The sequence below is a fragment of the Syngnathus typhle genome, linkage group LG15 (genome assembly GCF_033458585.1).
Source record: "Syngnathus typhle isolate RoL2023-S1 ecotype Sweden linkage group LG15, RoL_Styp_1.0, whole genome shotgun sequence".
Taxonomy (NCBI): Eukaryota; Metazoa; Chordata; class Actinopteri; order Syngnathiformes; family Syngnathidae; genus Syngnathus; species Syngnathus typhle.
The window spans coordinates 1,095,142-1,116,129 of record NC_083752.1 but is presented as its reverse complement, the minus strand read 5'-3'; the positions used below and the strand labels follow the sequence as shown (position 1 = coordinate 1,116,129).

At 51.5% G+C, this 20,988-nt stretch overlaps 1 protein-coding gene across 4 annotated transcripts; it reads left to right on the top strand.

Annotated features, from left to right (window-relative positions):
- The first annotated feature begins 92 nt into the window (after window positions 1-92).
- On the top strand, window positions 93-18,732 carry LOC133168604 (polypeptide N-acetylgalactosaminyltransferase 10-like). Of its 4 annotated transcripts, XM_061300270.1 has the most exons (20): window positions 93-236; window positions 430-495; window positions 2,744-2,878; window positions 3,413-3,524; window positions 6,564-6,626; window positions 8,989-9,422; window positions 11,880-11,982; window positions 12,547-12,685; window positions 12,781-12,947; window positions 14,770-14,955; window positions 15,058-15,241; window positions 15,428-15,545; window positions 16,528-16,635; window positions 16,698-16,919; window positions 17,000-17,116; window positions 17,182-17,331; window positions 17,396-17,575; window positions 17,797-17,930; window positions 18,211-18,524; window positions 18,641-18,732. In XM_061300270.1, the coding sequence occupies exons 6-17, from the start codon at window positions 9,240-9,242 to the stop codon at window positions 17,558-17,560; spliced, it is 1,842 nt and encodes a 613-aa protein (XP_061156254.1). In that variant the 5' UTR covers window positions 93-236; window positions 430-495; window positions 2,744-2,878; window positions 3,413-3,524; window positions 6,564-6,626; window positions 8,989-9,239; the 3' UTR covers window positions 17,561-17,575; window positions 17,797-17,930; window positions 18,211-18,524; window positions 18,641-18,732. The 4 variants fall into 4 exon arrangements, with proteins under 4 accessions (XP_061156254.1, XP_061156252.1, XP_061156253.1 ...); XM_061300268.1 differs by lacking the exon at window positions 18,641-18,732 and having other exon boundaries at window positions 18,211-18,607; XM_061300269.1 differs by lacking the exons at window positions 430-495; window positions 18,641-18,732 and having other exon boundaries at window positions 18,211-18,607.
- The last annotated feature ends 2,256 nt before the right edge of the window (window positions 18,733-20,988 follow it).

Here is a 20,988-nt window from a genome sequence, read left to right as displayed (position 1 = left end):
TAACCTTGGGCCTCCGTGTTGTCGACTCACCTCCCAAAAAGAAATAGATAGATAAATAACTAACAGCGAATCCATCCTCCTTTCCCAGACCTGTCGTCTCCGGAGGCGAGCTTATCTAAATAGAATTGATCGGCCCCAGAGATCATTCATCACGCCGGGCCCGGCCGGCCGGCCGGCAAGACAGAGGGGGAAGCGAGATTTGAAGGATTTGAATTTTTCCAGCAGATGTCACCGAGGTGAGCAACACACATCGATCGATTGGATTGCAAATAACTTTGCGCGTGTCTGCGCACGCACGCACGCACGCATGCACGCACGCGGGGAGAAAAAGGAAAGAAAGTATGCAAATGAGCTATTCATTACTTGAAGTGTCATTTATATCAACTGGTGTTTGCTCTCTTTGGTTTGCCGTGTCGTCAACGCTAAAAGGAAAGCGAGCCAAAAGGACGACATGCAGATGATGCGTTTGATGACATTTTTCTTGGCTGAGCAGCTGTGAGTATCTCAGCCACTTGGTGTTTACCCTCCGAATTGGTTGGTCTGTCCCCACGTATCGTTGACTTTCCTTCGAGACGCAAGGTCTCGTGATTTTTCTTTTCAACCCAAGTGAGTTGCAGCTCCACTCCAGCCCTGTAAGTGGTGCTCATCTGCATTACAAACTTGTTTGATGACTCCTATGTATTGAAAACGACTTGATAATGATTAGGGATGCATTATTATTCTAAGCAATATAATCCTGCCACACGCAGTTTTGGGAGGGATGGTTTTAACTGGACACGCGTACGATCGTTAGGCCGCACGTAGCGGTGACGTACGGTTGCGACTGCACCAATGGCCACCGCCCAGCCCAGCCCAGCCCAGCCCAGCCGTCGATGTACATCCTGTCCTTATCGCCGTGACGGATGAGCCGAGGAGATTCCGTTCCTCAGCGGGACCATCAAATGAGATGCCTGGGGGGGTCAAAGATTGCCCGGTGGCAAAGACTCAGACGGATTGACTGAACCAACGAACGAGAAAACGCATGATAAATATGCAGTAATGAATCTCATGCAATATTCATTGACTCGCTTCCTCCTCCTCATTGACTCGCTTCCTCCTCCTCGTCCTCCTCCTCCGCTTCCTCCTCCCACTGTGTGTTTTCTAACACAGGTGAGAAATAACACTTGGATGACACCAACGTAATAACTGTTACTATTCAAGCCTCCGTGCAAATGGAGCTGGCAGATCCACTTGTATTTACATAATTCACTGTCAGAGAGCCAGTCTCAGTACGGTCGCCTTTGCCAAGGCCCACAATCAGCTGTAACGTTTGCTCATATTTGGGTCCCGGCCACTGGCCAGCGAATGACTCGGAAACGGCTTCCGTGAAATTATTCAGCCAAGAGTTGACGGAAAATTCCCCAAACTAGGAGATTTACAAAATCATTTTGTTTTCATCAAGTTCAAAATTGGCTGTCATGTAAACTACTCTAGATAGTATGAATGCAGCGTGCTATTATAAAAAAACAACAACGACATAGCTTCCCCCCCCCCCGCGCCGCTAAAATCCAAATGTACCCTCGCGAGGATGAAAGGAGCATTTCATCCTCCACGCCGCCTTTGTTTTCATGGTTTGGAGCAGCCGCTCACAAACACCATCAATGTGTGTTTGCTCATTTGGCCGCAAACTCAACAGATTGACTGGGGGAGCCAACTAAATGGCAGGCGTGCAGGAGCAACAGCTTGCGCAAACACAAAGTGAGGCAAACTTACCCCATGGAAACCACGTTCAAACAAATGCTTGGACTTCTCCAACCCAAAAGCTATTTTCTTTATCGGGCACTTGGCGGATGTGCCAGAGTGCAGCAGCAGAGCGCCAGCAACCAGCCTACCAAGCGACCACTGACCTATTTTCTCCCGCCTTTAGTATCGGTACCTGGTATCGACTCACTCAGCAAGCCCCCGATACCTCAAAAGAAAGAAAGAAAGAAAGAAAGAAAGAAAGAAAGAAAAAGCAGCTTTCTATAATGACAAAAACAACGGACAGTGATTTTCAAAATAAGACCCTAATCATGGGCGAAAAAAGGAATAATCACAGCAAAGCCAACCAAAGCTTTTTTGTGTGTGTATGTGTGTGTGTGTGTGAGAGACCCAAGCTCCCAAAAAAAAGATGTCAGTACTTCCCTAAAAGAACTGCGGGCGCGTTTTATTGTTCGGCTGAGACTTAATCAAGAGTGTGTGGATCCGGCTTTGATCAGAGCCGCTGTTTAGATGACCTGGAATTGTTTTTTTTTTTTTCAAATTTGTTTTGCTTTAATCCAGAGGCAAAACATGACAGACATATATGCTATTATTTCGTTTTTATCTATAGGCTAAATATCTCACTCTGCGAGTTTCATTTTAGAAATAAAAAAATGTCTGTCATGATATCCTAATTGATTGAGATGCAGCGGTATCATCAGCGTCCCTTGAAGGACGCGTACAAACCCAAATGGCCCCTGTTGGATTCTGTTTGGCTTAGCTGCTTCCCCAGTTTGTATTTTGCGTGATGCAAAAATCAATACATGAACAATGAGGAGCAATCACACGCGCCACTTCCTGCTTTCTCTCTCAATTACAAGAAGATTTTCACCAGCCAAAGATAAACAACCTGAGCGTATATGAGCAAAAGAAGCAGTGTGACGTACGACTCGACAAGGTTTCAGTTGTTTTTTTTGTTTTCCCTTCTTCCCCCCCAACAGCTCTCTGTTTGTTTCTCCTCCAGGTGCTCGCCAGACACCTGCCGAGAGATGCCGGCGGCCATGATTTGAACATTAATCACACCAGTGACGCGGCACTCTGGCGCAGCAGGCCTCGCGTACTTCTGGATGGCAGGTGGCACGGGTGGAAAAGCAAGCAGGTGCACGGCGCCTGACAACCAAAGTCACACGCCGATTCCTTCCTTCCTTCCTTCCTTCCTTCCTTCCTTCCTTCCTTCCTTCCTTCCTTCCTTCCTTCCTTCCTTCCTTCCTTCCTTCCTTCCTTCCTTCCTTCCTTCCTTCCTTCCTTCCTTCCTTCCTTCCTTCCTTCCTTCCTTCCTTCCTTCCTTCCTTCCTTCCTTCCTTCCTTCCTTCCTTCCTTCCTTCCTTCCTTCCTTCCTTCCTTCCTTCCTTCCAAACACAAAGGCAATCTTTTTTGCCATGCAAACTACCAACTTTCCTAGCATGCTCGTCACGCGCATTAGCTAGCACGCTAGCGTAGCTGAAACGCAAGCGAAAGCAGAGATGACATTGACTCATTCAACTCACACACACACACACACACACACACACACCCACACACACACACACACATAACGCGTTATATTTACAGGACTGAGATGCAAAAAACATCATCTGTAGGTGTGTTTGAAGTACGCTTTGTGATTTTTGTTGTTGTTGTTTCTCCTCTCCAGTTTGCCGTCGGGGATGGGTGGGAAGCCATCGTGCGGAACAGCTGCTCCATCGAATTATCACCCGCCTAATCGGGCCTGCCTGCCGCTTTGTAGTTGCCGCAGCTACCCCGAGGTAAACAATTCCCTGGAAAACAAACTTGCACGCCAACAGGAGTTTCACTTTTATGTCGTTGGAATCCATTTTTGCCATCAAAGCGGCCGCGTTGGCAGGAGAAGAACACCTTTTACTTCAAGGAATTCATTTACGAGCGGGCTCCAATCCAATTTGATAAAACGTCAAGTAAGCCTTTATCTATTCCCCGTCAATCGGTGAAAAAGCAAAATCCATCTCCGTATGATCAAAACGGAGGGCCCTGTGGGAGGGGGGGGGACACCTGTGTGTGGGGGACACCTGTGTGGAAAACCTGACCTGAAGCATCATCATCATGCACCTAAATCAAATCTCAAATCAAAAAGAGTAACAAAATAGTGCACCGTATAAAAGAGACAATAACAAAATGACCAATCGAATTTCAAGAAATCCCCAAAATGGTTATTTGTTGAAGCGCTCTAGTGAATCCAGTTTTTGCCCTGTTGTAACGTAAATCCTAAAAAAGCAACTGAGCGATGGCTGGTATCTATCTCGCTGCTCCATCCTCTCTGTCTGTCTGTCTGTCTGTCTGTCTGTCTGTCTGTCTGTCTGTCTGTCTGTCTGTCTGTCTGTCTGTCTGTCTGTCTGTCTGTCTGTCTGTCTGTCTGTCTGTGTCTCCGGCTGCTAATGCTTAACAACGCCATATGGGCAAATCCACAGGCAGCAGCCGACGTCAGCGCCCGTACCCGACGTGTAATTGCACTTAATCACAACAAGAGAAAGATGGCTAAGTGGTCAGCCGGCCGGGTATGACTAGCTGCCATTGCGGCTGTGCAGCTGATGGCTTTAATGCACTTTGGAGTGGGCCTTTCTAAAGGCAGCCTGCCCTTTGCTCTTACCTGCGCACTGGCAGGTATGGAAGGGGAGCAGGTCCAAAGTGGGAGCCGGTAGGCGACTCAAAAGAACAACAACAGCAAAATCTGACAATGATGAAGCAAGTGCAATCCCATGAAAAGACATCACTCAGTTGGGATTTGATGCTTGTTAAGTGGCATATGAGGAAAATAGTCCATTTGAATGAACGTGATTGAATGCATGTGCTTACTGCTCTAAGCCTGTCTGTCTGTCTGTCTGTCTGTCTTTCCCAGCACAAAAGCATATGGTCAAATGTCAAAACAGCATTCTTTTCAATTTCACGCCTTCGCTCCAAAACAAAAGCCTCATAACTCAACACAAATATGGATCCTAGCAACACATTGATTCCTCACGCACGGCAGGGGAATTGCTTGATATGAAAGTCCTTTTCCTCCTTTGATTTAGTCGAATCAATAACCCGCCGGACGAGAAGCTAATCTGGCCGCTTTTTCATCAAAATGATCAACTGCGCTCGCCATCTCTGTTTTATTCGACTCGGCGGCGCTCTTTGGACCGCTGAGATGCAAATGTAGGGCGAAGAAAGCAAAGTCAGACGCAAAATGCAAATTGGCCAGCACGTGCATGCTGCAACCTGCCATCAGATGAGCATGCGGCGATGAAGCAGCATGTGGCTCATTGGCTATAATCATGCGGCGATGAAGCAGCATGTGGCTACTTGATGCCTTTTATGAAAAAAAGATCCTATTCCGAGAAGATTGGTGGAAGTTTGAGAAGCGCCAATGTCAAACTCCCAAACGAAAGCTTTTGCAACTTTTTGACTTTGCCTTCTGTCTGTCTATCTGTCTGTCTGTCTATCTCCCTAAAAGCGTCTTTTCCTCCTCCTTGTCGTCGTCGGTATTCTCAGCCTTCCTCCCGCTCCGGCTTGTGTCGTCACATTTGGGCAAAGGCAGCCCAAGATAAAAAGGGAAAAGGGAGCAATTAGCTAGTGTGCGGCAGACTCAAACCACAGGAGAGTCTCCGCTCAACTCTCTCTTTTCATTATACGCAAAGAAAAACTCCTGGAAGTCACTTAAGATCAGTTCAATGCCAAATCATGCTAGGCTAAACTTTCCCGATTTGTGTGCGTCATCATGAGAAGGGCGTGGTGGTGGCATTTGTGCCAGTGTAATACCAGCGTGTTTAAAGAATGCCCATTGCGTTGCATCCGTTTCCATTTATGGCACGTAATGACCGAGTCACGTTGCCGCCGTTGTCGCAAATGCAATGCCTTTGAATGCAATGTCAATACGAGACGACCTTGGGGCTCCAGCCAATGCGCATTTCACGCCGTGCTATACGCGTATTAGCGAGCCGGCGCGCGGACATTTTCCTCGCCGCCGCCGCCGCCGCCGCCGCCACGGCCTATTTACTGGGCAAACAACGGCGTTGTGTCGACAGGCTTTCAAAAATAATCACCCGGATTAGATTTGGACCCGAGATGCCGAGCTTGCTTTTTTCCCTCCGGCAGGACCTTTCCAATCTTTCCTAGGTGGAAATTGAGGCATTAGAAAGCGCGCGCATCAGTATGCTAATACGTACGCGGGCTTGGCTCGGCGTGTCACAGGAAGCGACAAATAAGCTTGCGGATTCTTTTTTGGGAGCTATTTCAGGCAGAACATTCCATTTTGTGTTTAATCTCCAGCCACGCTTGCTGACATGTTTGCTTTGTTTATTCGTCGCGGTTCAACGAGAGGTTAGGGAAGTGGGAGTGACGTGATCAACGACCGGCCTGAAAATGCCTCCATAGATGTTGGACTGCCAAGTGAAAATAAACAAACAGCAGCTAATACGAGCGGTCACCGTGGCAACGAGAGTCGACACCTTTGCCGCCACTTCAGCAATGAGCCGACAGAACGCAGGAGGAAATTGTGCAGGACCACCAAATGTATTTGTTCTATTGGGAAAGTAGCTCAACAATCAAAGCGGCACGGGTTAGCGCCGCTGAGACAGTTGCACATGTTTTGAAGGCATCAACTAAACATCTCGTTCCCAGCTTTGCCATGGATGCATTCTTAAGAGCAGCGCAACCCTTTGGCGTGATGGCCATGCAGCGAGCCAGCCGGCCGGCCGGCCTGCCAGCCGGCCAGCCAGCCGTACTTTTCCACTTGTTTCTCTTCCCTGGTTTTCCCAATGATCACTCATTTCTTTGCTAATCTCTCCATCCAGGCGCAGTCTGGGTCCGTTGCAGTTGGGGGAGGGAGCAACTGGCCCCTCTTTTCGACTGGCCAGGTTAAACACGCACACGCACACGCACACACACGCAATGTAGGACACGTATTTGGCAAGCGGTCAAGGGCCTCCATGATGAATGCAAGCAAAGCCAAAGAACGGCCCCCTTGAGATTGAGCCGTTGGCACGCTTTTGAGCAGGAGCTACTCGCAGGAACGCTACAAAGTGACGTAAGAGGTCCATTCGGGGTTCTCGGCTTAGGGGCTGGATAATAGAAAAGTTTGATCCCAACTCTGAAATGCGAAATCATTCAACAGTATCTATCCACGTAGCTAATGGCTTCCGAGAAAAATGGATCCATACGTTTTTCTCCAAGATGGTTTTTAGCCGGTGAAAGTTCTGGACAAATGGAGCCCGCCGGCGTTTGGAATCAATTTACAGCGGCTTTTTTCAATGGAGTATTTGATTTGAAATGGAGCACACGCCTCCACGCCTTCCTTGCGTCTGTCTCACCCCGGCCTCCCTCCGCAGCCTTCACGTCACTGTGACTGAAGCTCATCTGCATGGAAGCCCATTAGGCGGAGATACGAGGCACTCGGGCGCCCAACGATCTGCTCCAAATGAATTCATGAATAAGGGATTTTTTTTTAAATTCTTCTTTCCCCGCCGCCGCCGTCGCCGCACACTTCATCTTCCTCTTTATGCATTCATTTCCCCGTCGGTTTTCTTTTGGCCGCCAAAGCCTGGAAAAACGATCGTTTCCATTTCCACATTGATGGACGGATCCCCGCCGGTCTCTGAGGCTTTCATGCAAGGGGGGGGGGGGGGTCAGTGAATAGGCCCAAATGATGCTTGTGTGCATTTCGTTTTCAGGGGCGATATACTCGCAGAGTGACGCCATTTGGTCCCTCAATGCCTCCCGCCTGTCACATCCATCGATATTTCCCCCGCGGGGATGACAATCCGAGTGTGTTCTCGCATACGTTCGCTCGACGAGTGACATTTAAAGACAAGAAATAGAAATGTTGGCAAGAGAAAGAAATGGAATGTTCCCTAGCGACTAAGTCGGTTGCTACCATCATGACTCCGTTGAATGAATTTAATTTCATCGGATCATTTTCAACGCTGTCTTGAACGTTTGCCGCATATTCAGCCAGCCAGCCAGACAGACAGCCAGACAGCCAGACAGAAAGAAGGGCGAGCCGGTGTCGGATGAGCGCCGAGCCATAAAGCAAACGCTCCTTCCACTCAGCACGCCGGTCATGGCCGATTTGCCGCGCAAAAGTGTAATTCCTCCGCTGAATTACCACTCGTCGACCTTTGGCGGCATTACCAAAGGGCACTTTCACGCATAAATTTGCCACGCAGCGGCGGCCGGGCTGTGCTTTATCACCGCCGCCGTGAGTCCATAGAAGATGTAATAAATACTCCATTGTCGCCAAACCTGTTGACCAACGCCAGAGGCGTAGCCAGGAATTCTTCCAGTAGGGGCGCGCGCCCACAGGAAAAAAAATCGAACATCACCCACGCCGTTCGCTGATCGCTAAAACAACATCCGGGTCAGTGAATGGATAACATCGCGCACATAGAATAAATAGCGCAAGCACATTCGCGCAGGACCGAAAGAAATAACGGCATGAAAATTTTGAATTGAAAAAGCTTGATTTTTTTCAACCGGGGCGCAGGGAGTCCTAACCGGGGCGCCGCCCCGACTTGGCTACGCCACTGACCAACGCCGACGGTTTAGGAGTCATGACGGGACCAAATGCAGAAAATAACTTGCGCAATTTAAGCATTCATTAGTCGTTCCATATTTGGGGTCGCGCCCTCGACACGATATGGCGAAGCTGAGCGTTTGACCCCTCCGGATGATGATGTTCCGGCATCGTCGCATACATAATGGAGGGTCCTTCCGAATCCCCAAGCGATCGACCGCACGTGACAACCCCCCCCGGCGAATCCCAACCTCCGGCCTGCAGGGAAAAAAAACGCTTTATCGCCAAGCCTCCCACTTGTGACGATTCAATCGGCCGCCATGAATTATGCATAAATCTGGGAACGGGGCTCTGGGATGCATGACCCGCAGGCTTGGGAAGGAAATCCTAAAAACATGCCTGACCATGATGGTCGTGATGAGGGATTGACCGACGAGTCGCCTCCTGTTGACATCAAGCGTGACTGAGCAGCGGATGAGTTGGCAGCCACCCTTCACAATAATAATGAAAGAAAAACAAACAAACAAACAAACAAAGGTGTGAGATAGCGAAGCAGAAATTGCGTCAGTGTTAGTGAATCATCTCAAGTGAAATTTGGGGCGGGCGTCCAAAAATGACCGGGCAACATATTTGCCTCAGGTGTGGTTTTTAGACAGGCGTTTATGAAATGAATTTGAAATATTGATGCTCTTGTTGTGGAAAAACAGTGGCAGAAGTGACGCCTGCTTCCGAGCGCCTATTACTTTGAAATGGCTGCACGGAGGCGGAAGGAGAGAGAGGAGCGAGCTGAGCTGAGCTGAGCCGAGCAGAGCAGAGCAGAGCAGACCAGAGCGGAGCAGAGGCAAGCAGTCGGCCGGGGCTCGTTCGCTGGCGCACGCCGCACGGCGCGCGTCTCCGCTCCCTTCGCTTCCCGTCCCGTCCCGTCCCGTCCCGTCCCTTCCCTCAGCTGGTTGTTGCGATGAGGCGGAAGGAAAAGCGGCGGCGGCGGCGGCGGCGGCTGCTGCAGTTGGCCGGGCTGCTCGTCGCGGCTCTCCTCTTCCTCCCCAACGTCGGTCTGTGGTCCTTGTACCGGGACCGGGTGTTCGACAGAGCGGCGGCGGCGGCGGCCACGGCGGCGGCGGACGGCGGCTGGCGGACGCAGGTGAGCGAGCCCGAGTGACGCTTTGGGGAGGGAACTCTCCGTGGTGCTGAACTTGCAATGTTACCGTTGCTTGGTCTACGTTTGCCCGCTGCTTAGCGGTTGCCTTTCCGAGCCACGTACGGATGTGTGTCATGACGAGTCGTGAAAATGCCCCCCGAAAGGCGATATTTATGAATGTCCTTTTAAGTGAGCTTTTGAGTGACCTTCTCCCTAATAACCTTTTAAAGAACACGCATCTCATTTGGATGGCAAGTCGACGCCGCGGCTGGAACCAATTTCATTAACTTCTCGAAAAAAGGGACTTCTGTGCTCCCTGGTGATTTTCAACAGCCTTTTGAGCTAATTAGGTGATATGCCATCATGGCACATTTGATCCATTAATCAATTGGCAGCTATTCATGAATGAGTTGTTGTTTTTCTTCTCTCGCTGGAATTCCCAAAGTTCAATGAAATTGGGCTTTTTAATGGCACGCACTACTTGAATGTGGATCGGCTGGATCTGTTTAGTTTTTTTACTCCGCACAAACTTGGCTATTGTTATTTCAAGTCACACAGTGGGTTGATGGGCATTGTAAGCGCTTGGACTGGACCGGACAGGACGATTTTGTTGTTGTCATGTGACAATGTCATGCTAAGCTAGTCACCAGAGTTGCACAATGCAGAATTTGCTATTGGGACATGACAAAAATTCATCAACTCAATTCAGAGCATTTTTTTGTTCTGCCGCTATTTCTTTTTAAACGGTTTTTTTTTTTCTTTTTAAATTCCGAAAGAAGACTGCTTCCCCCCGGGGGCGACAAAGCGTGCGTTCCTATGCATTCTATTCCATCGGGCGTATCGGGCCGCGTCTGGTCGCGTTTAAGCCGCTCTGATCTCGCTTGGCTGCTTTCCTAGGCTCGCCGTGTCATCTCCCAGACGCAAACCAACAAGGGGGAGCAAATGTTGGCTACAAACGGCTCTAACAAGACTTATGTGGGAAAGGCCTGAATAGGATTAGCGTATTGATTTCTTTTTGTACCAGCCCGGCGGGATCAGCCGAGCGCAAAGCCGAGACGTGCGGTCGCTCCTTAATTTGTCTGTTGTGGCGAGCAGGACAAAAGATGAATGAATGGTGCAAGTGGATCCGAGCAGGAAAGCAGGGTTGCTTTCGACGATTCGTCGACGAGAAAAATACGACAGAAAAACCAAAGCTGTCGTCAGTGTGTTTGATAACGCAAAAGCGATTTGTGTCCTACGAATGGACGGCACCGTCGATCAAATAGCCCGTGCTCTCATCTGGGCTCGCTATTGTCGTCTTCCGCTTTTTCGTCATTGCGGTGGATGGCCCCGAAAGCGACCTGAGTAAGTGTTCAATGAGTCGCCGGTGAGAGAAGTGAGTGGCTGAGCGCGAGCCGGCAGGCAGATGTGGGAGGTGGCCAGGCAACCTCGAAATCTCTGCGTCTCGGAAGCGCCGAGGATAGGAGAGGAGGGAGGGAGGGAGGGAGGGAGGGAGGGAGGGAGGGAGGGAGGGAGGGAGGGAGGGAGGGAGGGAGGGAGGGAGGGAGGGAGGGATGGAGGGAGGGAGGGAGGGAGGGGCGGAACCCACGAGCGACTGCTATCTCTCAGTAGGTGGCAGGCAGGGAGGAAGCGTTGACCCCGGCCGGCAGGGTGTCGAGAGGATGCACGGGAGGCGCCCGTCTTGCCGCTCTTAGCGTGGGATTTGGCGGCGGCTGTGTTTTGCAGGAGGCGACTGCAAAAGTCGGAGACCAGGCCAGGCGCTTTCCTGGCTCCAATTGAGACCTGAAGCTAGAAAACAATATCTTCACAATATTACATTGGAAAATGAGCACGTTATTCAGAAGCCAACTACATCTAACCATATACGTACATACAGTATAACACAGTCTTTTGGGCCTTTCTCATACGACAACATTGCTCATGAGGATTCGTGTATTGGAGAGGGAAAAGCCAAACGCCACGGCAATCGGTGGCGAGCCAGCCGGAGAACGTTTTGTCAACGTGTGCGGAGACAAACAAATCTATCTCAGGCACCTCTGCTCATAACAGACCTTTACCCCTTTCCTGTTCCCCTTTTAAGATCACTTTGCTTTTGCCTGACCAGTTGCACCTTTTTGGAAAGTTCAGTAAGACAAATTTCTAGACGCCATAGGTGTCTTTCTTTCAGGTGCATTCGTTTTGGTGACGCTAAACTGCAAATACGTGCAATTCTTATCTTTGTGTGTGAGCTGACTGAGCGTGGTATTGAATCTGCGCTCTCGCACATACGTACGTACACGTCGAAGCAGTGAGCAAGGTTCAACCCCAAAAAGTTGGCAGTCGGCCTCGATTATCCAACTCACCCGCCGCATCGGCGACGACAATGACCCGATGCGAAGGCCGAGTCGTATCCATCGAGAACGTCAATTCTCCCCCAAATGCTTAATGAAACCTTTGCATGGATGCTCTTCTCGCCCGCAGGGGGTGAAGCGGATGAGGAAGGTGGTCCAGATCGGGCCAGACGGCGTGCGACGGACGGACTGGCACGACTACGACGCCATGCGAAGGGACGCCGCTCGAGTTGGTAATTCCGAAAAACAAACAAAGCCCACCGTTGCCTGTTTCTTACTCCAAGTTAAACAGACGCTCCATTTGTTAATAAGCTGACAAAGATTTTGCTGCCCAGTTAGCGAGCGAGCGAGCGGGAGTGCAAATGGAGCTCCTGCGGCGGTCGTTTTCAAATGAGAAACCAACGTCACCACGGGGATGATGGAGAAACGGTGATGCTGAGCGATTGATACTGGCCACCGGGAGGGAGGGAGGGAGGGAGGGAGGGAGGCAGGCGTTTCATCGTCATCAGGCCGCTAAAAAAAAACCCAACAACTCAAACCAACAACAAAAAATCTCATTAGCACCCGTCCGTTTGAAAGTGAGAAGAAGTTAGCCCCTGCGCACCGATTTTACGGATTGACCAGGAATTTAGTGCACCTGTTTATTATAACAGAGCATACCCCCAAAAAAACGTGCCGGTAACTGAACGGGAAGTCGGCCATTTTGGTGGCAAGCAGCCAGCCGTCTGAGAAGAGTCGGAAAGCTCGCTCGTGTCATTTGATCAACGAACCGGAGCTGATGCGCTCTTTCCCCGCAGGAAACGGCGAACAGGGAAAACCGTTCCCCATGTCCGAGAGCGATGGGGCGGATCTGGCCTACAGGGAGAACGGCTTCAACATCTACGTCAGCGACCGCGTGTCGCTCAACCGCTCCCTTCCGGACATCCGCCACCCCAAGTAATTATCCAAGCTAACAAGCTTTTTGTTCCCATACCAACCGTGTTCCATTCAAACAGCCTGTGGTCATTTTCTCTCTAACGTTTGCGCCTTAGCTGTAAACGGAAGCTGTACCGCGAGAAGCTGCCCAGCACCAGCGTCATCATCCCGTTCCACAACGAGGGCTGGTCATCGCTGCTCCGGACGGTCCACAGCGTCCTCAACCGCTCGCCTCCGGAGCTCATCGCCGAGGTCATCCTGGTGGACGACTTCAGCGACAAAGGTAAGCCAGCGCTCCTTTTGTGTGATCTTTGGAAGCTCCCAAATGGAAGCGGTGCCACTTCATTTGACAAAGCAAACGTCCCGTTGAAAGGGCCCGTTAGGCTAAAGCCACGCACGCCTCAGAAACAAGAAGCGCTCGCTCGGCGCCTTCTCGCATCATTAAACAGGCGTCATCGATGGCGAGCGACTATTGTTGGAGTTTCATGGAAAATGAGCCCAGTCCACCCCACCCGTCTGGGATCCTTTTCCTTCTCGGGCATCGGCCAACACGAAGGCCGGGTCCAGCGCCGCATTGTCAATCAATCCCAGCGGGCGGGCCGTCGGCTGTGGTGTTCTGGCTCTGTCTCGGGGCCGCTGCCCTTTGATTAGATCTCATTCCGGCTGTAATTAAGCCTCAGATACCCGAGCAGAACGTCAAGTTCAATCGATGGCGAGGGAGGGAGGGAGGGAGGGAGGGTAGGTTGCAAATCAATATTCTTTTCTGCTGAAAGGCCTCCAGTATAAATCGGCAGCGGAGGGAGGAGAGAAGTGCTTCGTCACGGAGCAGGAATATCAAACAAAGTAGCACGAGGAGGTGCGGATGATCCCCCGTTGACGCTCTCCTGGGCCCTTTCTGCAAAACCACCAGACAAAAGCTACAAATTGCTCTGCCGTCAAGCGGGCGCAGTAACACTTGCGCGAGCGACCCTTAGCGCTACTAGCTAGCTGGCTTTTCTCTCAACAAATGGACACATTTCCGAGATTTGTCCAAAGTTCCTATCTTACGAGACTTGGGGAGACATGAAGGAAACGGAACCTCCTTGTTCCTTTTGTCCAGAAGTCTCAATTAGTGTCATCCTCCTCATCGGGAGGCGAATAACGGCAAATAGTTGAGCCAGAGTGCTTTGGAGAGACGGCGAGCCGGTGTCAACGGGTTCCCATCGATCCTGATGTTTGCGTGGAGGGGACAGTTGGTAAACAACACCCGCCCTTGATGACGCGCTGGCCCGCCTCCGCGTTCACAGCGTCTCGTGCGACTCTGGAAAGTGTGGCTTGCTTTTTTTCTTTTTTCTTTTTTTTTTTTACACAGCGGCTCTATTGTGCTCTGGCAATATCAAAAAGTGGATCAGTGAATTTGAAACGAGTGTTGTCCACCGCATGCCTGGCTGCCTGGCTGGCTGGCTGGCTGGCTGGCTGGCTGGCTGCCTGTCTGTCTGCCTGTCTGTTTGTCTGCCTGCGTGGCTGGCTGGCTGGCTGGCTGGCTGGCTGGCTGGCTGCCTGCCTGGCGCAATGTAAACGGCGCTCTGAGTGAGAAATGATTTGAAATCTCCGATGGCTGTTCTGATTCCCTCGGATGTCACGTGAGCGTGCAGCCGCCCCGCCTTCTGATTTTGCCGCCATTCGGGAGGCTCAGCACGGGCCGCCCGGCTTTCTAATAGAGACTAATGTGTTTGCCGCCGTTTTCTGCGCGCTCATTAGCGTGATTAATCGTCTCCTTGTGTTGGGTAAACACTTTGAGACGTATTTCAATTTATTTGGGAGAGAAAATGAACCAATCACAATTAAACGCTCCGATCTTACCCCCTGCCTCCCTTTTCCGGAATCTCGTCTCATGAGAGAATTAATTTGCCACTCAGCCTTTAATGCTCGTGTTGTCGTCCTTTTTTTTTTTTTTTTCCTCTCGACTCGATTTATAGGAGCCTTTATTATTTATTTATTTATTTATTTATTTATTTATTTTTTCCGTCATGGCTTTGACCCTTCCAAGTCCGTCCTTCACGGCAATGTCACTTTCTATAGCGCCGACCGGTGTTCCAAGTCCTTCGCTTGTGTCCTTCCCACAGAGCACCTGAAGGGGCCGCTGGGGGAGTACATGGACCGCCTGCCCAAAGTACGCATCATGAGGACCAAAAAGAGGGAAGGTCTGATCCGGACCCGTCTGCTGGGCGCCGGCGCCGCCAAGGCGCAGGTCATCACCTTCCTGGACTCGCACTGCGAGGCCAACGTCAACTGGCTGCCTCCGCTACTCGGTGAGGAACCGAACGGAATGACTTCTGTTGCTAACCAAAGCAATCGCTTGCCTGGATTTCTCCTCCCCTGACGCGGAGGCTATTTCCCCATCATCCTCTCAGACCGGATCGCCCAGGACCGGAAGACCATCGTGTGCCCGATGATCGACGTGATCGACCACGACAACTTTGGCTACGACGCGCAGGCGGGCGACGCCATGCGCGGCGCCTTTGACTGGGAAATGTACTACAAGCGCATCCCCATCCCCGCCCGCTTGCAGAAGGACGACCCCAGCGAGCCTTTTGAGTGAGTGGCGCCTTTTGCGTGAAATGGACTCGCCAAAACAGTGGGCGGCCGGGCGGGCGCCGGCCCATTGATAACCTCTCCAATGTGCACTTTTGGGTGATAATCTGGAGCCCAAAAGGCGCCGTCGGGTGACGAGACACGCGCACTCCGATAGAAAGGTCACCTTTTCTGTTTTGTGTGTCGCAGGTCTCCGGTGATGGCGGGCGGGCTGTTTGCCGTGGACAAGAAGTGGTTCTGGGAGCTGGGCGGGTACGACTCCGGACTGGAAATCTGGGGAGGGGAGCAGTACGAGATCTCCTTCAAGGTAAACTCAAATGATGGCCTATGTGTTTTATAGCCCGCCGTCGCCATTTAACCGCGCGCTAACACTTAGCTTGTGGCGGTCTGCTCAGATATATTCGATTGGCATTTTTTATGAAGATCCCCATTAGCTGATAGGCTTCTCTGGAACATTCTCCTGAGGTAGGTGAAGAGATTAGCAAACTCTGGCGCTAATCCCGGCAAAGCCCCGAGACGCCGTCGCCGACTCGAAACGCGATGCCTTCCACCATACTGAGCGTGGCGGCGATGAGAACGCGGAGCCCGACACGCTCACACCGCCAGATAACATCACGACTTCAAACCGGACAGACAGCGGTGCGCATAGCGGAATAGCGCGGCTAACGGCGCAAATAGTCAGGTCCGTTAAAAACGCCATCAGAGCAGGTGGCCCTTCCGTCTCCGCCGTTGTGGGTGACCCCGCACGGGAGGGCGACAATCGAGGGCCGTTCGTGACCCGCTGCCAGCCTCGTAGTCTTATTATGATAGTTATTCAAATGGCACGCAAAGTGATTGGACATAGCGCATACTTGATGTTTTATTTATCGACTCAAAAAACACAGCCAGAGACTAGAGACTGACGAGAGTCCGCGTTCTGAGCCCAGAGTTTGTCTCGCAGCTCCATCTTTTATTCATGCACCAGTGTGCGCGTGTGTCGCTCGGGGCTAACGTTAACACAGCCCTGTTGCCGTTGCTCCCATTTGGCAGCCTAGCTTGAAAGTCCAAACCCTGACTTGACACGCAAACTTTGACTCTGGCACTGTTTTCAAAAAATCCTCATTTGGAAGCCAAACCGTAACCCCGTAATTTGTAACTCTAAATTGAAACGGTGAGGCAGGTCTGACAAAGGACTATCTTCGTTTTGAACCTAAATCCTTCATTTCAAACCTAAACCTTTGATGACAGCCCTCATTTGCAAGCCAAATCCTCCCTGGAGACCCACCGCAAGTGTGTCTCTCGGTCGGCAGTTGTGGATGTGCGGAGGTCGCATGGAGGACATCCCGTGCTCCAGGGTGGGACACGTCTACAGGAAGTACGTGCCCTACAAGGTCCCCGGCGGGATCAGCTTAGCCAAGGTAACCGCTGGCACCTTTCCTCATGCCGAGCCTCCAAAGCCGCACGTCTCCCGCTCTCGCAGAACCTGAAGCGCGTGGCCGAGGTGTGGATGGACGAGTACGCCGAGCACGTGTACCGGCGCCGGCCCGAATACCGCCACCTGTCCGCCGGCGACATGACGGCGCAGAAGGAGCTGAGGAGCCGCCTGGGCTGCAAGAACTTCAAGTGGTTCATGAGCGAGGTGGCCTGGGATCTGCCCGAGCACTACCCGCCCGTGGAGCCCCCCGCCGCCGCCTGGGGCGAGGTACTTTCTTTCGATTGGGCTGCTTGCTAGCTAGGAGCGGAAGTAGAAGCAGGTGAACCTGAGCGGCCGACCCTCCGCAGATCCGCAACGTGGCCAGCGGCATGTGCATGGAGGTCAAACACTTTGTGTCGGGCAGCCCCGTGCGCCTGGAGAACTGCGCCAAAAGCCGCGGCGACGTGGCCTGGAGTCAGGGTCAGGTGAGCCGGCCCAGCCCGTCGTCGGCCGGCGCCGCTCGCCGCTAACCTTGGCTCCGGGCGCGCAGGTCTTAACGCTGGGTTGGCGCCAGGACATTCGCGTGGGCCACCCGGCGCACACCAGGAAGGTTTGCCTCGACGCCGTCTCCCACAGAAGCCTCGTGGCGCTCTACGACTGCCACGGCATGAAGGGAAACCAGCTCTGGCGCTACCGCAAGGTACCTACCAAGAAGCCCCCCCCCCCTCCGTCACCGATTGGCTCATAGGAGTGTCGCCCGGCAGGATCAGAGCTTGTACCACCCGGTGAGCAACAGCTGCGTGGACAGCAGCCCCAGCGAGCGCCGCGTCTTCATGAACGCCTGCGACGCATCTTTGCTTAGTCAGCGCTGGCTCTTCGAAAGAACCAACGGCACCGTGCTGGAGCGCTTCAACCGGGGCACCGATTGACGGCGCCCTCGCACGGTATGTTCCCAATTTGTCCTTTTCCGGGCGGGCGGGGCTACCACATTCCAGACGCTTACAGACGACAAAGACCATTCAAGTCACTGAGCTAACATCGACGACTTAGAACGCGAATCGCCAGAGACGAGCTCATGGAAACGAGTGTCGACGTTACGTTAAGCCACTCGAACAAAAACGGATGCTCTCGGTGCCGTGCCTGGTCTTACCTGGCCTTTGCACAGGTATACAAAACGGAGGCCGAATAAAGAGCCGTTTGGCAAGCGGTCGAGAAGACGCCGTCGTGAGGGAGCTGCTCGGTCCAGCGGACGACGTCAAGGATCCAATCGGACATCAACAACTTGAGACTGGGATAAAGGTATGTCGTAAAAAAGAATCTGAAATGCCTTAGACCGCTCCAACTGAGCTTTGTGGTTAGAAGAAAAAAAAAAAAAGACTCCAATAACTGGCCCCACCCTCGTCCACCAGTTGTATCATTCATTTCGGACCAATGAATGTCTCCCTTTTGCCCCTGGGCTCAAATTGAACAAAAAATAAATAATAAATACACTCGGACGTGTTGAGGCAAACTTGAAAAAAAAGTTCCATTTTCAAGGGAGTGCCAAATCCCCAGAATTAACAGCAGCGTCTCTTCCCAGGTGGTCCCGGAGCGGGGCGGCCGCTCACCCAGGACCCTCCGAAGACGTTTACCCTCTACTCTTAAAGCGCCGGTCTCTCCGCCAAAAAAACCTCTCGGATTTATAACGGACGCTCTTCTTCAAAATGGCCGCCCTTGAACTCTCGCACGTGCCGCCGACTCGTTTCTCCGAGTAGACGTGTTGATTTTGTATCTGGTGAAGTTGCTGTGTCACATGTGCACGTGGAAAAGCAACATGAAGGCGAAAAACGCGGCGCCAACGGCGAAACACGAAGACTCGCTGGTCCCGGAAACGGACAAAAAGAGGCAAAAAAGGTGACCTTTGAGGTTCGAGCTCTGCAAAGTTGTCAAAATCCGGTTCCGTTGAATTTGTACAAACACCGGTGGAGGTAAATAAAGCCGCTCTAGAACTCATCTCGTCTCTTTTCCAGTTTCTTGGGAGGCTGCGACGTTTCCACAGTCCACTTTGTAGCTCCGAGAAAGAGGAGAAATTTCGCCGCCTGCTGACGTGCGGTTGTTGAGGCAAGCACACAATTCTCCACTCGATTGTTTGCACAATTTGCCAAGTGCCTCACCGAGCCACACGCTGCTCGCCTCACCACCAAATCATGGGCTGTGGCCGCAGAGATGAATTTTTTTTCTTCCCGTGCGGAACGCATCAGGCATGACCTAAGCTTCATTAGCGGCGTGCCGCTAGCTGATGGGAGATCACGGCCGACCGGCGGCCGGGGACTGGCTTTGCACATATGCGCTCGCCGGCTCGCTCGCTCGCTCATATCCTCCTCACGGGAGGGACGCTTTTGAGTTTCTTTCAAATTGAACACAATGCGTCTTATCATTTGAGCACTTTTCCAGGTCACGCGGTCTAGCTGCTCTGCGTTGGTCATTTTTCGGCACACTATTTCTTTTTTGATCCAATTGCAAGATTTGATGATCAATCATATGAGTCAGGGGATTCCCATCAATTTGGCATCCTCCACCTGAGCCGATCCAAATTCAATTCCGCCGGCATATTTGCCGCCACTTTATACTTCCCCCGAAATCTTTGGGTAGGAAGGAATAAAGCCCCTGAAGAAGTCCTTGGAAATGCAAAGTGTGAACTGAGTCTCACTCGCAGAGTAGCGGCGAAAAAGGGAACCTGAGAAGAAAAGCAAAAGTTCTTCCGAAAGATTTTGCCTTTGTGAGCCGAGTCGCAAATCACCGAGCATTAGCGTAGCATCTCGGCCCACGGTTCACCTCCGCCAGATGGGTGAAAAGAATTGAATATCTGGCGGCCGATACAGCTTCAACTTGTCCGACGTGGCCCCGAGCTAATCGAACAAGCTCGCCCCATTCCCCAGACTGTGAAATTAGCATAAGCGAATGTGGCCTTGCAAGCCAATGGTGCCGTCTCCGCTCACGGTCAAGAAGAAGCACAAAGTCCCGCTCGCAAATGACAGGCACGTTTTAAGCAAGAGATTACAGTTGAAGCTTGATTCAAACCAAGGCAATTGGATGGGCTCCAAAATACAAGAAGCCCCTCGCACTCCCAACGAGCCGCGCCCACAGCCAACCTTCTTTTTCAATAGGATGCAACAAAAAGCATCAAATCATTGGGGATTCGCCAGAAGCAAACGTTCCTTTTTTTCCCAGCTTGGTACCTGCGTGCTCACTGCCAAAACGTATCAGACGTTCCTTCTGTCTGCCTGCCTGCCTGCCTGCCTGCCTTTCCGTGGAGAAAGAGCGAGAGGCTGTTTTCAGCTTTCTTGAGCACCCGCAAGGGCGTACAAGAAAGTCCTTATCGGATCACGCGGCGGCGGCGGCCGCATAGTTTTCACATTTCATCACATCTCATCACAACTAATCACTTTTGACTTTGTCTGAGAAAATTTCTCCCAACTTAAAAAATGCAATTGAACATTGTTTGTTTTTTTACTCCGTTCTGTAAAGTTCAACGTTCATTGCCAATTTTCTGTAGCCACATTCATATTTAAAAGTACCGCACTACATGTTTGTCTTTTTCCACTTCTCATTCAAAACGTTGCGCAAAATATCCACATTTTGTAGCCCTTTGATTTTCTTCACCGACTGCTGCCGTGTTTTCCTCCAAAGACCCCCCGTGGCCGAAGAGCATCTGTTTGCCCGGATAAGATTGGAGCCACGTTGCGAGTCTCCTGTCATGGCGCTCATCGGAAAAGACGTCGGCGCCCGACGTACATCCCCAACGCGAACCCCCCCCCCCCCCCCCCCTTCTCTGAAAAACCAGCAGTCGCCCAGATAGGAAGTGACAGCTGCACAAATGCCTGTTGATTTGTTTTTTTCTGATTTTTTATACATTTCGTTTTCTCATTACGGTGTGGCGGCTAGAAGAAGCTGACAGCCAACACAAACACAGAAGCGATGCTGTCAGTTGCACTTGTTGTTTGGCAACATTTGATTCTTTATTTATTCTGCTTGGCCCACGTCGCAGAGGCGCAGGCGTGTCATTTAGCGGGGACTGCTAGATTTTGTTTTGATTGGATTGAACTCCCAATTGCATCAAAATCACAATAAGATCATCGTGAGCCCTACCGTACGGCACGGCACGGCACGGCACGGCACGGCACGGCACGGCACGGCACGGCACGGCACGGCATAGTTGGTGTCCCCAAAGACTCAAACACTCTCCGGTGGCAGAAGAGCCTAAGGCAGCAACCGAATGTGTGTGTCGAACTAATCCCCCACAAAAAAAAAAACTTTCTCGACTTAGTGAGCCTCTTTGAATGAGAAGTTCTGATATTTGTCATTTTTCCCTGTGCAA